Source organism: Notamacropus eugenii, chromosome 4, assembly GCF_028372415.1.
Source record: "Notamacropus eugenii isolate mMacEug1 chromosome 4, mMacEug1.pri_v2, whole genome shotgun sequence".
Taxonomy (NCBI): Eukaryota; Metazoa; Chordata; class Mammalia; order Diprotodontia; family Macropodidae; genus Notamacropus; species Notamacropus eugenii.
The window spans coordinates 470144540-470157173 of NC_092875.1; the positions used below are offsets into that span (position 1 = coordinate 470144540).

Consider the following 12634-nt stretch of genomic DNA (forward strand, 5'->3'; position numbering starts at 1 on the left):
TATATGCTGGCTTGACATGAACAGCTATACATGTCCATATTTGTGTGTTTATATGTGCTGGGTAACATAGTAAAATCCTTGATCCCCTTCATTACTCCATGTACTATGCACTTTATCTTTGTCTCTATGTCTCTCCATGTTGCTCCTGTCCTTCATTGCCTATCCCTCTTTCTCCCATCTGCTCTCCTTTCCTTATCTTTTTCTCTTTCCTCTCTTCTCTTCTTTTTCCTTCATTCCCTGTCTCTTCTTCTCCCTCTCCTTTCTTCCCTCCCGAGTCCCTCTTCTCTCTTTCCCTTTCCTTTTCCTCCCTCCCTGTATCTTCCTTCTATCTGTGTCTCTCTCTTTTTACCTCTCCCTCTTTTTCCTCTTCTCCCTTCCCACCTTCCTCATCATCCCATTCCTCACATAATTGAAATTTGACTATTTTTCTTTGTCATCTTGACAATTTCATACTTCCATTCTGTTAAAATTGAGTATCAGAGCCAAAATTGTCTGTAGTCTTCTTTATTATTTGTATTCACAAATGGCTTATGACCAGAAACAATAAGCTGTGGTTCACTTTCTCCCTACTTAAATATAGATGGTTTTGTAAATCACTGACATGTAGCTCTTTCAGGAGTAATATCAGTTTACTGTGGGCTGAGGTTTTTTTTAGTTGGCTATGGATCTTAGTTCATTCTAATTGTAGTTTCTCTGTATCGGAATCCAGTATCATCTACAGTTTTATCATTATATTCTTCATAGTTGGTAAATTGAGAAACAGGTCTGGATCTGTTAACTAAGAATTCAGGCTCATTCAGAGTCATTGTAATATAGGTTAAGCTTCCTTCCTGGTGTAGATTCATTGTATGGTGGAAAAATCTGTGTGTCTCCATAAGAACTGTTTGCTGTCACACCGGTAGGAAAAAGCTAGTTCTTCTATTGCTGCCACCAAAGCCAAGCTTGGTAGACTTGTCAAACAACCTGGGCAGCAATGCCTTCCGCTCCCCTAGCCCAGCTTTCTGCAAATCCCCCTTTTTCATTAGCATGAGTGGAGAAAAGAGAATTCGTTGTGGGCAAAACTTTGCTTTGCAATGAACTTTTCAAGCATTGCTATTACATTCATTGAAAAATGACTTCCTGGTTGTGAGATTTTGAAGAGAATGAGCCATTGTTATCCATTGAACACTTCTCTAACATTTTCAGCAAGCTGCCATACGATGTCACGACAGAACAGGCCTTGGCACACCCTGAAGTCAAGAGCAAGTTAGAGGCTTCTGTTCAAAACCTGCGAAGAGTCACTGATAAAGTTTTGGACTCCATATTTTCTTCCCTCGATCTAATACCGTAAGTGACAAGTTATGAATGTAGAAATGAAAGTTCCTTCAAATTTTCCCCCAAATCCTACGACAAACATTGTCTTTATTTTCCTTAAGCTCAGTATTCTAAGAGCATTCCAATGCACTTTTCCTTCCGATAGAGGGAGCACTTTCCCTACGTCCTGGCTCAGGGAAAGCCATGAAAATGACTATTTAGTCATGGCTGATTCCACATCATCTTATCTCAAATTTAGTTTGTTTTAGCGAGATGCCTTTGTTTTGTTGAACGAGAACCATTTCTGTAGGTTTATCTTACTCAGTTTCATTTTTCTTTTGTCATCTTTCTTGTGTAGCTATGGAATGAGATACATAGCCAAAGTTCTGAAGAATTCCCTCCATAAGAAGTTCCCCGATGCCACAGAAGACGAGCTGTTGAAGGTAGACTTTCCATTTTCCAGTTGTCTCAATGCAGCTTGTTTTGGGGACATGGGCTAGAAGTGATAGGATGAGCCTGTTCAAATCATGTGTGCGTCCATACATGTACACACAATATACTTCTGTGTTCATGTGTATTTACATATATCTGTGTTTCTGTTAATGAGTGCTTAGAATATTCTGTTTCTCACAACTCGTGATTCTTAGTTGTGCTAATCTTAACACCTTCTTTATCTTCTCCTCAGTGTTGTGGGTTTCTTTTGAGAAAAGCAATAGACCAACCTACCTTTATAAACTAATCTAATGTATATAACTATATATTAACTTTAATATATATAATTTATGTATTCATTACTTTACACTATTTACATGTTCATTATATATAACTACATAGTTATATTTTTATAAACATATATATACGATTTATATGTATTGAATATATGTAATTATATATAAACTGTAACTGATCTAGTAGAGACAGCATGGCGCAGTGAATGGAGGACTGTTCTTGGAGGTGTTAAAAGCCAGTGTTAAAGTCTCTCCTGATACATACTGACTGTGTGATCATGGACAAGGTACTTGGATCATCAGTGCTCCAGGTACCTCTTTAAAACAAAAAAGATGCAGAGAACATGCTGTTTTATATTACTGGAGGCAGTTTCCAGACCAGAAGTCAACCCACAGCAATGAAATCTCCGGGACAGGCTAAGAAACCTATCAGTTGATCATTAATCCTACTGTCCTTAAGCTAACTACTAGGATCCAGGTCCTGAGCCCAAGCCCAGGGCTCTCTCCACTTGAGATCTGAGATTCAGGTCTTCAAAGTAGAGCCTTTAAGAGACTTAGAGCGGTGTTCTGCTTCTCTGAGAGATTATAAGCAAATATTATAATTGCTTTTTAATCACAGAAAAACTGAAGCTGAGTCTTCTCTCTTTAAAAAGGTTTCATTTTTCTTCCATCTCTGCAGATTGTAGGAAACCTCCTATATTATCGGTATATGAACCCAGCAATTGTTGCTCCAGATGGCTTTGACATCATTGACATGACAGCAGGAGGTCAGATACACCCTGACCAAAGAAGAAACTTGGGGTCAGTGGCCAAAGTCCTACAGCACGCTGCCTCAAACAAGATGTTTGAAGGTGAAAATGACCATCTTTCATCCATGAACAGTTACTTATCAGAAACATACGAGAAGTTCAGGTATGGACAGCTAGTGGCTTGGGAACAAATCTTTTCTATGGGTATATGAGGAAAGCAAGACCATTTTGTGCGATCAAAAATTAACATGGACGAGGAAAAAAGAAACAGTATATAATGGCTTTCTCTATCCATCATCTGTCAGTTTGGGGAAAGAGGAAGATCGAGAAAAGAACTGGAGAAGGATATTATTTCAAATCCGTTTGAACCTTCTTGGGAATCTGAGAAGAAAATTGAAGCCATCTTAACAGAAATAATTATAGCTCTCTTAATTGGATGGATAGGAAGGCCGATGTAATGTACTTTGTCATTTGATTCTTGCAACAAAATTATAAGATAATGCAAATGTTATCCCCAGTTTAGAGATGAGGAAACTGATGCTCCCGAATTTAATTCACTTATCAATTAAGCAGCACAGATGGAATTTGTCCCTAAATCCTCAAGCCTGAAGGATACTTTCTGCCAATATCATGCGGCCTTTCAAAACATCACTCCCATTCACCCTGCGTGCCATCTTACCCATCTATGCCCAACAATGAGAATAGTTATGTTTACTACCTCTAGTTGCTCTCTACCCATTGATCTCAATCAATCTGGCTTTATTCCTCTTTCTAAGGGCACAAAATGACCCTTATCACTAATTCCACAGCTTTTTATTCTGTCCTTGACTTCTGATGCATTTGCTACCTGTCCACAACCTCTTCCTCAATATTTCTTTTCAAGACTGATTTTTATAGTTCTTTTCCTACCTGCATCTCTTCCTTTTTGGTCTCCCTTGTTGGTTCCTCATACTCCCCATGGTAGCTCCGTCCTTGGTGATCTTTTCTTCTCTTTGTGATCTCCATTCCCATGGCTTTGACTATCACTTCTCAAGTCTAGAGTTCTGTTCCCAAATTCTTCCTCTAGCTCCAGTCCCAGATAACCAATAGCCAACTAGATAGCTTCACATATGTATCCTATTCAAACTTCCGATTAATCTGTCAATCTTAATATGTGCTGGAAACTCTGTTAAATTCTGAGGATACAAGGAAAAATAAAACCAGTCCCAACCCTCAAAGCTTACATTCTAATGGGGTAAACAACATATAAATAACTAGTGATGTACAAGATTCATATGGTAAATGGTAGGTAATTTCAGAGGGGAAGACATCAGAAGCTGGAGAGACTGGAGAGGCTCCTACAGAGAGTGAGGTTTGATCAGAGTTTCAAAGGAGGCCAGGGAGACTAAGAAGCAACTGTCAGAAAAGGACACATTCCAGGTATGTGGGGCAGCCAGTACTGAGGCACATAGTTGAGAAACAGAGGGCAGTATACAAGGAACTTCAGTAAACTACTATGCCTGGATCTTGGAGTGAGTAAAGTATAGAGAGGACTGAGAAAGTAGGAAGGACCAGGTTAGGAAGAGCATTAAATGATGAACACAGGGCTCTATCTTTGATCCTAAAGACAATCAGGAGTGACTGCAACTTAAGCAGGAGGAAACATGGTCCCAACTACACTTGAGAAAGATGACCTTGATAGTTGAGTGGAGAAAGACCTAAGGCAGAAACACTTGATGACTGCACTTTTTTCCTCCTGTAACCGTCCCTCTAAATTTTCTATTTCTATTCATGGAACCACCAGTCACTCAGAAGAGTAATTTTGGAGTCATAGTTGGCTTTTCATTCGTCCCATATATCTACTTGCCAAATCCTGTAGATTCTACTTGGATACTTTTCCATTTGCTTCAGTCTATCCTCTCCTTTCCATTGAAACCACTCTAGTTTAAGCCATTGTCAATTCTTGACTAGACTGCCATAAAAGGTCTTCTTAATCCACCTTTAAATCCAACCTTTGTACCACTGCGTATATTGTCTTCCTAAGACTGATCATGTCACTTCTGTTTTCAGATGTCTCTATTGTCTACCATATAAATATATAAGCTCTTTATTCTGATAGTCAAGATTTTTCCCAATTTCATTCAAACCTATCCTTCTCATTCTCCATTCTGTATTGTAACTATATTCTGTTCTAACTAGGTGGCAAGTGGCTAGAACATGGGCTGAGAGTCAGGAAAAACTGAGTCTAAATATGTCCCTAGATGGTTACTAGTTGGGGATTCTGGGCAAGTCACCTAATCTCTGTCTCCTCAACTCCCTTATCTGTTTAATGGGAGTGACAATAGCACCAGCTTCCCAGGGTTGTTGTAAGGATCAAATGAGACATTTGTAAAGCACTTAATGTAGCGCCTACCACATCGTGGGTACTTAATAATGGTTCATTTCTTTCCTTCTATTCTGGCCTTATCTAGAAATAACTCTAGAAATTTTCTCACCAAACTGGACTATTATCCATGTGCTATTTCCTCCTTTCTCCCTGTCTTTGCCAACACCATTCTTTCCTTAATTCAAGCCCAACCCAGGGAAGCATCTTCCTCATGAAGACTTCCCTCATATCCCCAGATAAAAGTAGTCTCTCAAATTTCTTGACGCAACTTTACTAACCTTCTTATTTACACTTATCACATTCTCTCATGAATTATATTTGTCTACATCTTTCCCTTATTTTGATTATACTCTGAATTGCAGCATCTGTGCCTCACCCAGCTATGTATCCTTAATGCCTACCAATGGTACTTCACAGATATTCGGCACTTAGAACTGCCCGTGGAATTTAAATAAAAGTATCTTCTTGGGCCCTTAAGAACTGCCAATGAAATTTAAATAAAAGCATATTCTTGTGGGGTGTTGTGTTTTAAAAATAGGTTATAATGATGTTTGCTTTGCATTTTCCTTCTTACTGATCCGTCTGTTAAAACCAGATAACCTCTTAGTAACTAAGTCAACAGAAGGCAAAATATTTCTAAGTCTTAGCCAATAGATATTTAATTTCAAGTATGACGCTGTAGATCAGAATTTTAGCTTAATGGACTCGTAGAAAATACTCCCCTTCACTTTATTATAACATCATGGTAACCTCTTTGCTCGGTGTGTTGGCTTCATATTCTCTCCCTGGGGATTGCATTAAGCTTCTTATTTGTGAAGGCCACACATTTACACTAAATCATTCATAAGTGAGTGGCTGTTTTTTTTTCTGGAAAACACTAAATGAAATAATCTTTCTGATGTCATAATGGGTTTGTCTTTACTGGGAAAATTTCAGGGGTGCATACTTTCAACTTTACAATAATAATGGGTGTGATATAGTTCTCTTTTTAAAGAACACTTTCCCATTCAGGAAGGACCTGTCTCATTTGCAGGAAACACTTGTAGGAAACATTCTGTTTTGACTTGATGGATTGGGAAAATCCAGTTTGTTGCATGTACTAGAGGTGATATGTAATTCATGACCTTTATACTGATTCTTCAGAATATTGAGCGCAGGGATTTATGAGCTAGAATATTCTGTTTGGTTGTCGTTGTTCAATCATTTTAATCATGTAGGACTCTTCATGAGCCCATTTGGGATTTTCTTGGTAAAGATACTGAAGTAGTTTGCCATTTCCTTCTCCAACTGAGGAAATTGAGGCAAACAGACTTCAGTGACTTGCCCAAAGTCACGCAACTAGTAAGTGTCTGAGGTCAGATTTGAACTCAGGTCCAAATGACTCCAGGGTCATCATTCTATGTACTGCACCCCTCAGTTGTTAAGGAGTTACTCCCAAAATGTATGTGGTCCCTTATAAACAACAAATTGATCTGTGCAGTTGGAAGCATCTCTCACTCTAATGTTCTGTTTAAGGACTCGATAATCTTGGCTGTTATTTTGCTGACTTGTCTCAGTTTGGAACTTTAGCCAAGTGTAGAAATATTCCCTTCTCTTGACTTGTCTTCACCTAGAGAAATTTAGGAAAAGGGGAATTATTATATTCCCTTTGTCGAGGAGCACATCCCTACATTGTAAATCATTTTTCTTTGACTAAGCCTCATTGTCCAACATTGGAGAAAACCACCTATGTTGACTTTGTCACATAGAGTGTACAAAATATTGGTCACCATAAGTTATTTATATACTTCTTTAAGAAGGTTTAAGAGAAGTATAGAATATATTCCCTTGAAAGAACCCTCTTTACCATTTTTAGGTTTTTTTTCCTACTTCCTTTATTATCCAAATTTTCTTCTATGGATTTTCCTTGTGTTAAAAATAAATAAGTAAATTCTCATTCCCAGATCTTCTCTTCTACCTTAAAAAATGTGAGAATTGAACAAAACAACCATAAGAGAAATATTAGCCCATTTCTTGTACTTTACAGCATGTTTTAGAGTCTGGAGAGTGATTCAGGAGTTGGTTTAAATAAAAAATTAAGACTCAAACTTTGACATCTTTATTCTTTGTTTTGCCACATGGGCCCTTGGGAGTTTACAAGCCCCTCTGCAGAACAAATGGGTCCTTGGGTTCTGGGAAAGTTTCTTGGCCCCTGAGTCTATGAGACCAAGCTCAAAGTCAGTCATGGGTTGAGTCAGACTCTTCCCTCCATTCCTTTGCTCCCTTCATCACCCTTCAACCAATTATAATACCAAGAGGTCTCAAAGATTAATGTGGAAGTGAAGGTAACAGAATCCCTTCTCCACTGGTCACTCCCATTGAACACCAGGAGACAAATGAATTCAGCAAAAATGAGACTTTTTCCTGTACTAAAGAGAGAAGCTGGGAAACCATTTTAAGCTGCTACCCTTCTTCTTCCCCTTCCTTAACACTTATTGACCTGACAAAGACCTGGAGGTTTCTAGCTTCCATGGTCTAGACCCTTACTGAGACCTTGGTTGGAATATAAGGAATATCTTTCAGTAAATCTAGTTTGGATTGATGAGTTTTGTGCCAGAGCTCTGTCTCCTTTTCCTGAGCTAACATAGACACTGATTGACCTTAACAGTGGCTCATTTAGAGAAGCAGTTGCTGCCAAATATAGGAGTTTAAAATGGATAGGAGAACTTGACTTAGGTCTTTTCATTTTAAGAAAAAGATTCTCTATCTGCCCATTCCTACCTTTTTAGTGCCCAGCACTAGATCAGGTGTTCCCACCAATGCACAGAACAGATGTGGTATGGAATTTTCTAGTGATAAGGCTATATGGCATAGAGCAGGGGCATATATGAGTCCTCAGTTATTCCCATCTGATAAGCCAATTCTTATGCTCAGAAATACCTATGTCCATTGTAGTTCTGATGATTTTTGATGCTGAAGCAAGTTCTGGGTCCATAATTAACCAAAGACCTTGGAAATTGGGGGAAAAAAAAAGTTTTGAGCAATAGATCGTAGTAGCCAGTGCTCTAGACTTGAAGTCAGAAGTCCAAACTCCACTTCAAACACATACCAGTTGTATGATCTGGGCTAAATCACTTAACTTCTCTGCCTCCATTTCCTTGAGTGTAAAAGGAGGAAATGGGACTCAATGACTGATCAGAGCTCTTCTTGCTCTAAATACATGACACTATGATGATATGATATGCTCAAGGGGAGATTTGCTAGCCATATTTACATCATGACTTTTCCAATGCTTTCCAAATGTTGAATCATCAGAATTCTAGGAAGATAGGTTTTAGACCTGAGTTCCCTTCAAGAAGTTGGTGCTTAGCCTATGCAGATCGATAAGTCATGCTTACAAGAATTCTCCAGGATTTAGTGTTTGTAGACTGAAACTGTACTTTTATGATTTATCTCCCTTTACTGAAGATCACAACCTATCCTTTCACCTTAGATAATTATCTGAAACTCACAAAGGTCAAGTGACTTGTCTGTGGTCACACAAGCTAGTAGGTATCATAGTCAAAATCTGAACCTGGGGTCTGGTCTGCTAGAGACAGAGGACCACTAAGGATTGAACCAAATATTTGAAAAATGGATTGGTATGTATTACCGTGTTCTTCCCTTTATTAAGGGGATTTGTTCTGTGAAATTTGGATTCATTCAAAGGGCCTCACTTGAAGCCCTAGAGGGCCACATGTGTGCTCAAGGCCACAGATTCCCCGCCCCTGGAACAGGCTCTCTTTTCCAGATACTGTGATTTCTGAGATATCTATATTTTGCATATGTAGCACTATTTAATCTCCATCTCTGCTTTTGAATTAAAATAGTAAACGTTTGGGTGAACAGAGAAGTACTAGAGTGACGGGCATATAGTTAACAGTATATAGTTATAGTTAACAGCATATATATAGTTAGTTATATATAGTTATATGGTATATATATTATATATAGTTATAGAGTTAACAGTAGTTTCATCACATGCTGCTTCTTACTTACGTGTTCAACTAAAATTTTGGGACAGAAGGTATGATATCATTTATTTTACCCAAGGTTTTCAGCATCTCAGACACTAAGATGAGTTTTAAGTATGAAATATGACCAGTGCTCACCAAACTGCATTTTATTGTATTATTTTTAACTTTTTTATGTCAGATGACACATACTTATTTTGAATGTCAAGCATTTCACAACTTTTCTGTAAAAGATTCCTTTAGTCATTTGACTTAAATATCTGGGAATATTTTAAAAAAATTAAACCTTATCCCACAATTTTCCTACCCTTTCTTTCATTTGAGCAAATGAGTTCTTGATCAACAGAGGAATCCCTATCTCTCAAGTCACCCTTCAGATGAGCCTCAGAGGTATAGAGATGTCTATATTGTATTGAATGCTATAATGTCACCAAATATGAATAAGCTGAGGGAGGTACCTTGGCATATCCCAGAGATAAGAGGCTCTCTGATAGAGAATCCTCCAAGAGGGAGATTAGGAAAGATTTCCTGCCTTGTCCAAGGGGCACACTCTCCAAACGTTATTTTGATGAGACTGTTCACCTCGGTAATTTTTGTATTATCTTTTCCTCTCTTTTCTTCTTTGTTAGAAACTTTTTCCAGGAAGCGTGTGATGTGCCTGAGCCTGAAGATCAGTTTAATGTTGACGAATATACAGACATGGTCACTGTCAGCAAGCCTATCATATATATATCAACAGAAGAGATCATTAACACTCATTCTGTAAGTGGAAACAGAGCAGCTTGGTGTGAAAAATGGCCCGGACCATCACTGTTTTATTCAGCTGGCCTTAGATTTTATGGGGCTGGTTCTTGTTTGTTTGGTTTGGAGGAGGGTGGTTATTTGAAGAAGGGTAGTTATTTTAACAAAAGTTTTAGGTTTATGCTTACATGAGCCTGTGTCATTTTATTTTTATTCCCCAGATTTCTTGATCATAAGCCTTCCTACTCGTGTTCCTTTGTAACATTTCATTTCCTAAATAATTAAGTGCAATTGCTGATATTTTGATTCTGCCTAGTTAAGACATCAGATTGTGAGTGTGTTACTTCATGGAGACTCTCCTTGCTTCATGACTATACCATTTTTCCTCTTACAAGGATATCCCATCCCCCTTTTAACCCATCCTGACCTCTTACCCCTGGGAAATCCTCCTAGACTTGGTCATTGTCTCCTTGACAGATAAGAACTTTCCTCCATTCAGGAGGTGGGGAGTAAAGGCAACATCCCAACCCTATTACCAACAGCCTACAGAGGATCTTCCTTTGGTCTAGGGCAATACCTTTGGCTTATATACATGACTTCTGGGCTATATCTGTCAGCCTCATCTAAGTGTCATCATCAACAAATACTTGTAAAGAACTATGATGAGAGGGTATGACTAATTTCCCTTTACGTACTTTTAAAGACAAAGTGACTCTCATGGTGAGATTTTTTAAAAAGATATTAAGGATTTTTTTTTTTTAAGATAAAGTAGAGCCAACTTATTTACTAAATAATTTATATTGCTAAGTAGAACCTTCTCTCAGATTTCTTTCTGGGATTCTTAATGGGGTTACCTTTTTTATTGAGAGTGAAGTATAGCACTGGTAACTAAAAACCCATAGAAAATGATGAAATGTCATTCTGTACAGTTGTGGTTTCACCTTCCCATCAGTGGGATTTGAGTGACATCTACAAGAAAGGGATGGAATTGATTCATTTTAATTTTTGCTTGATAAACTTTTTTTAATGAACTAAAACTTGTGGTTTAGGGGATAGATGACATTCTGACTCCGGGGTCTTCTGTCTTCCAAAGATATCATAAGGAAATGAACTCATGCTGTCATTGCTCTCTTAAAGTGTTGGTCATCAGAGGAGCACCTCCCATCCCTCGCTCTGCCAAGCCATGTATATTTACATCCCACAAATTGGGGGTCCTTTGGGGGTCCTGAATGTTTTTTAGGTGTCCCTACTACTTTTGTTCATTGCCACAGCTGAGTGACCAGCTGAGAAAGGGAGTTGCATAAATCAGATAAAGACAGTTTGCTTCTCTTCTAAAAGTTCCTCTAAAAATCACAAACTCATGTATAGTAGTATAAGATTTCTGAACCAAAAAGATTTGTGACGAGCAGGAGACTGGTCATGAAGGGCGGGATCTGTCCAGCCTTTTGACGAGACTCTATTTTACTGGGAACATTTCAACACAATGGCTGCATGATGATGATGAGGGCAATAGTCATAAATCCAATTTAACAACAATTTATAGAACGTCTGCTCTGTGCCAGGCACTGTATTAGACACCGAGAATACAAAGACGAAAACAAATAAGTACTTGTCCTCAGGGAAAGGGAAAATAGGAAGGATAGAAAGGAATGAAAGAGGGAAGGAGGAACAGAGAGAAGGCTTTATTAAGGGCTTACTATGTGCCAAGCACTGTGCTAAGCCCTTTCCAAGTATCTCACTAGATCCTCAGAGCAGTCCTAGGTGGTGGATACTATTGTTACCCTCATTTCATAGTTAGGGAAAGTGAGACAATCAGTAATTAAGTGACTTTCCCAGCATCACCTAGTGAGGAGGAGTCTGGGGCTTGGCCTCAGGTCTTCCTGCCTCCTAGTGTGAGGTTCTGTCTACACCACTTAGCTGCCTCAGAAATGATGGGAGAAGGGTAGGCTTCCTAAAGGAGAATATTACTTAAGCAAGCTAAACTTTGAAAGAAGATGAGATTTCTGACTGAGTTGTGGAGAGAGGGCACATTCCAGGCATGAGGAATGGCTTGTGCAAATTCATAAAAGCAGGAGATATGTTGAGATATAGGAGCAGCTAGTAGTCTAATTTGTCTGAAAAGTAGCATTGGGAAGAGGGAGGGGAGCAAAAGAAAATGAAAGTGGAATGCCTGTAACTCAATTCTGGAAGACTTTGAATGCCAGGCTAAAGAGTTTGCATTTGATCCTAGAAGCAATAGAGATGCTGGAAGTTTTTAAGGAGAGTTGCACTCAGAGGTCCCTTCCCATTATTGAGATTTGGTGATTCCCCAAAATAAAAGGGATACCCTTTCAGAGTATGAGAAATTGTACATCTTATACAATTGTGCAGCACACACATTATTAAGCGTGACTCTTCAGCAGAGTAGGGATAGAACATAAAATCTTCATGTTGTGTGTGTTTACAGGCATCCTAAAGGCAAGTAACCCCTTCCTCCAAGAGTGCAGCTCGGGACTGTTTCAGGAAAAAAATCCAAGTCCAATCAATTTTTAATTCTTAATTTAAGGGGGATTTTACATATGTATATACATATATACACACACATATGTGTGTATATATGTATGTATATGTGTGTGTATGTATATGTATATATACTATACACACTAAAAAATACCCAGTAACTTGTTTCTCTCTGTGGAATCCTATTCCTGTTACTCTTTAATAGGAATCTGGTGCAGAAGTGAAATCATGTGAAACCTATTTATGGACTGGCTTAGATTCCATTGT

At 38.5% G+C, this 12634-nt stretch overlaps 1 protein-coding gene across 3 annotated transcripts in view; it reads left to right on the top strand.

The window, feature by feature from the left end:
• The window catches only part of IQGAP2 (IQ motif containing GTPase activating protein 2), a 340434-nt gene that overhangs the window by 287932 nt on the left and 39868 nt on the right, over positions 1-12634 (top strand). For all 3 annotated transcript variants that reach the window (XM_072606382.1, XM_072606381.1, XM_072606383.1), the window contains 4 exons: positions 1186-1326; positions 1652-1736; positions 2701-2933; positions 9757-9889. In XM_072606382.1, coding sequence (XP_072462483.1) covers positions 1186-1326; positions 1652-1736; positions 2701-2933; positions 9757-9889 — 592 coding nt within the window. The remainder of the gene's footprint in view (positions 1-1185; positions 1327-1651; positions 1737-2700; positions 2934-9756; positions 9890-12634) is intronic.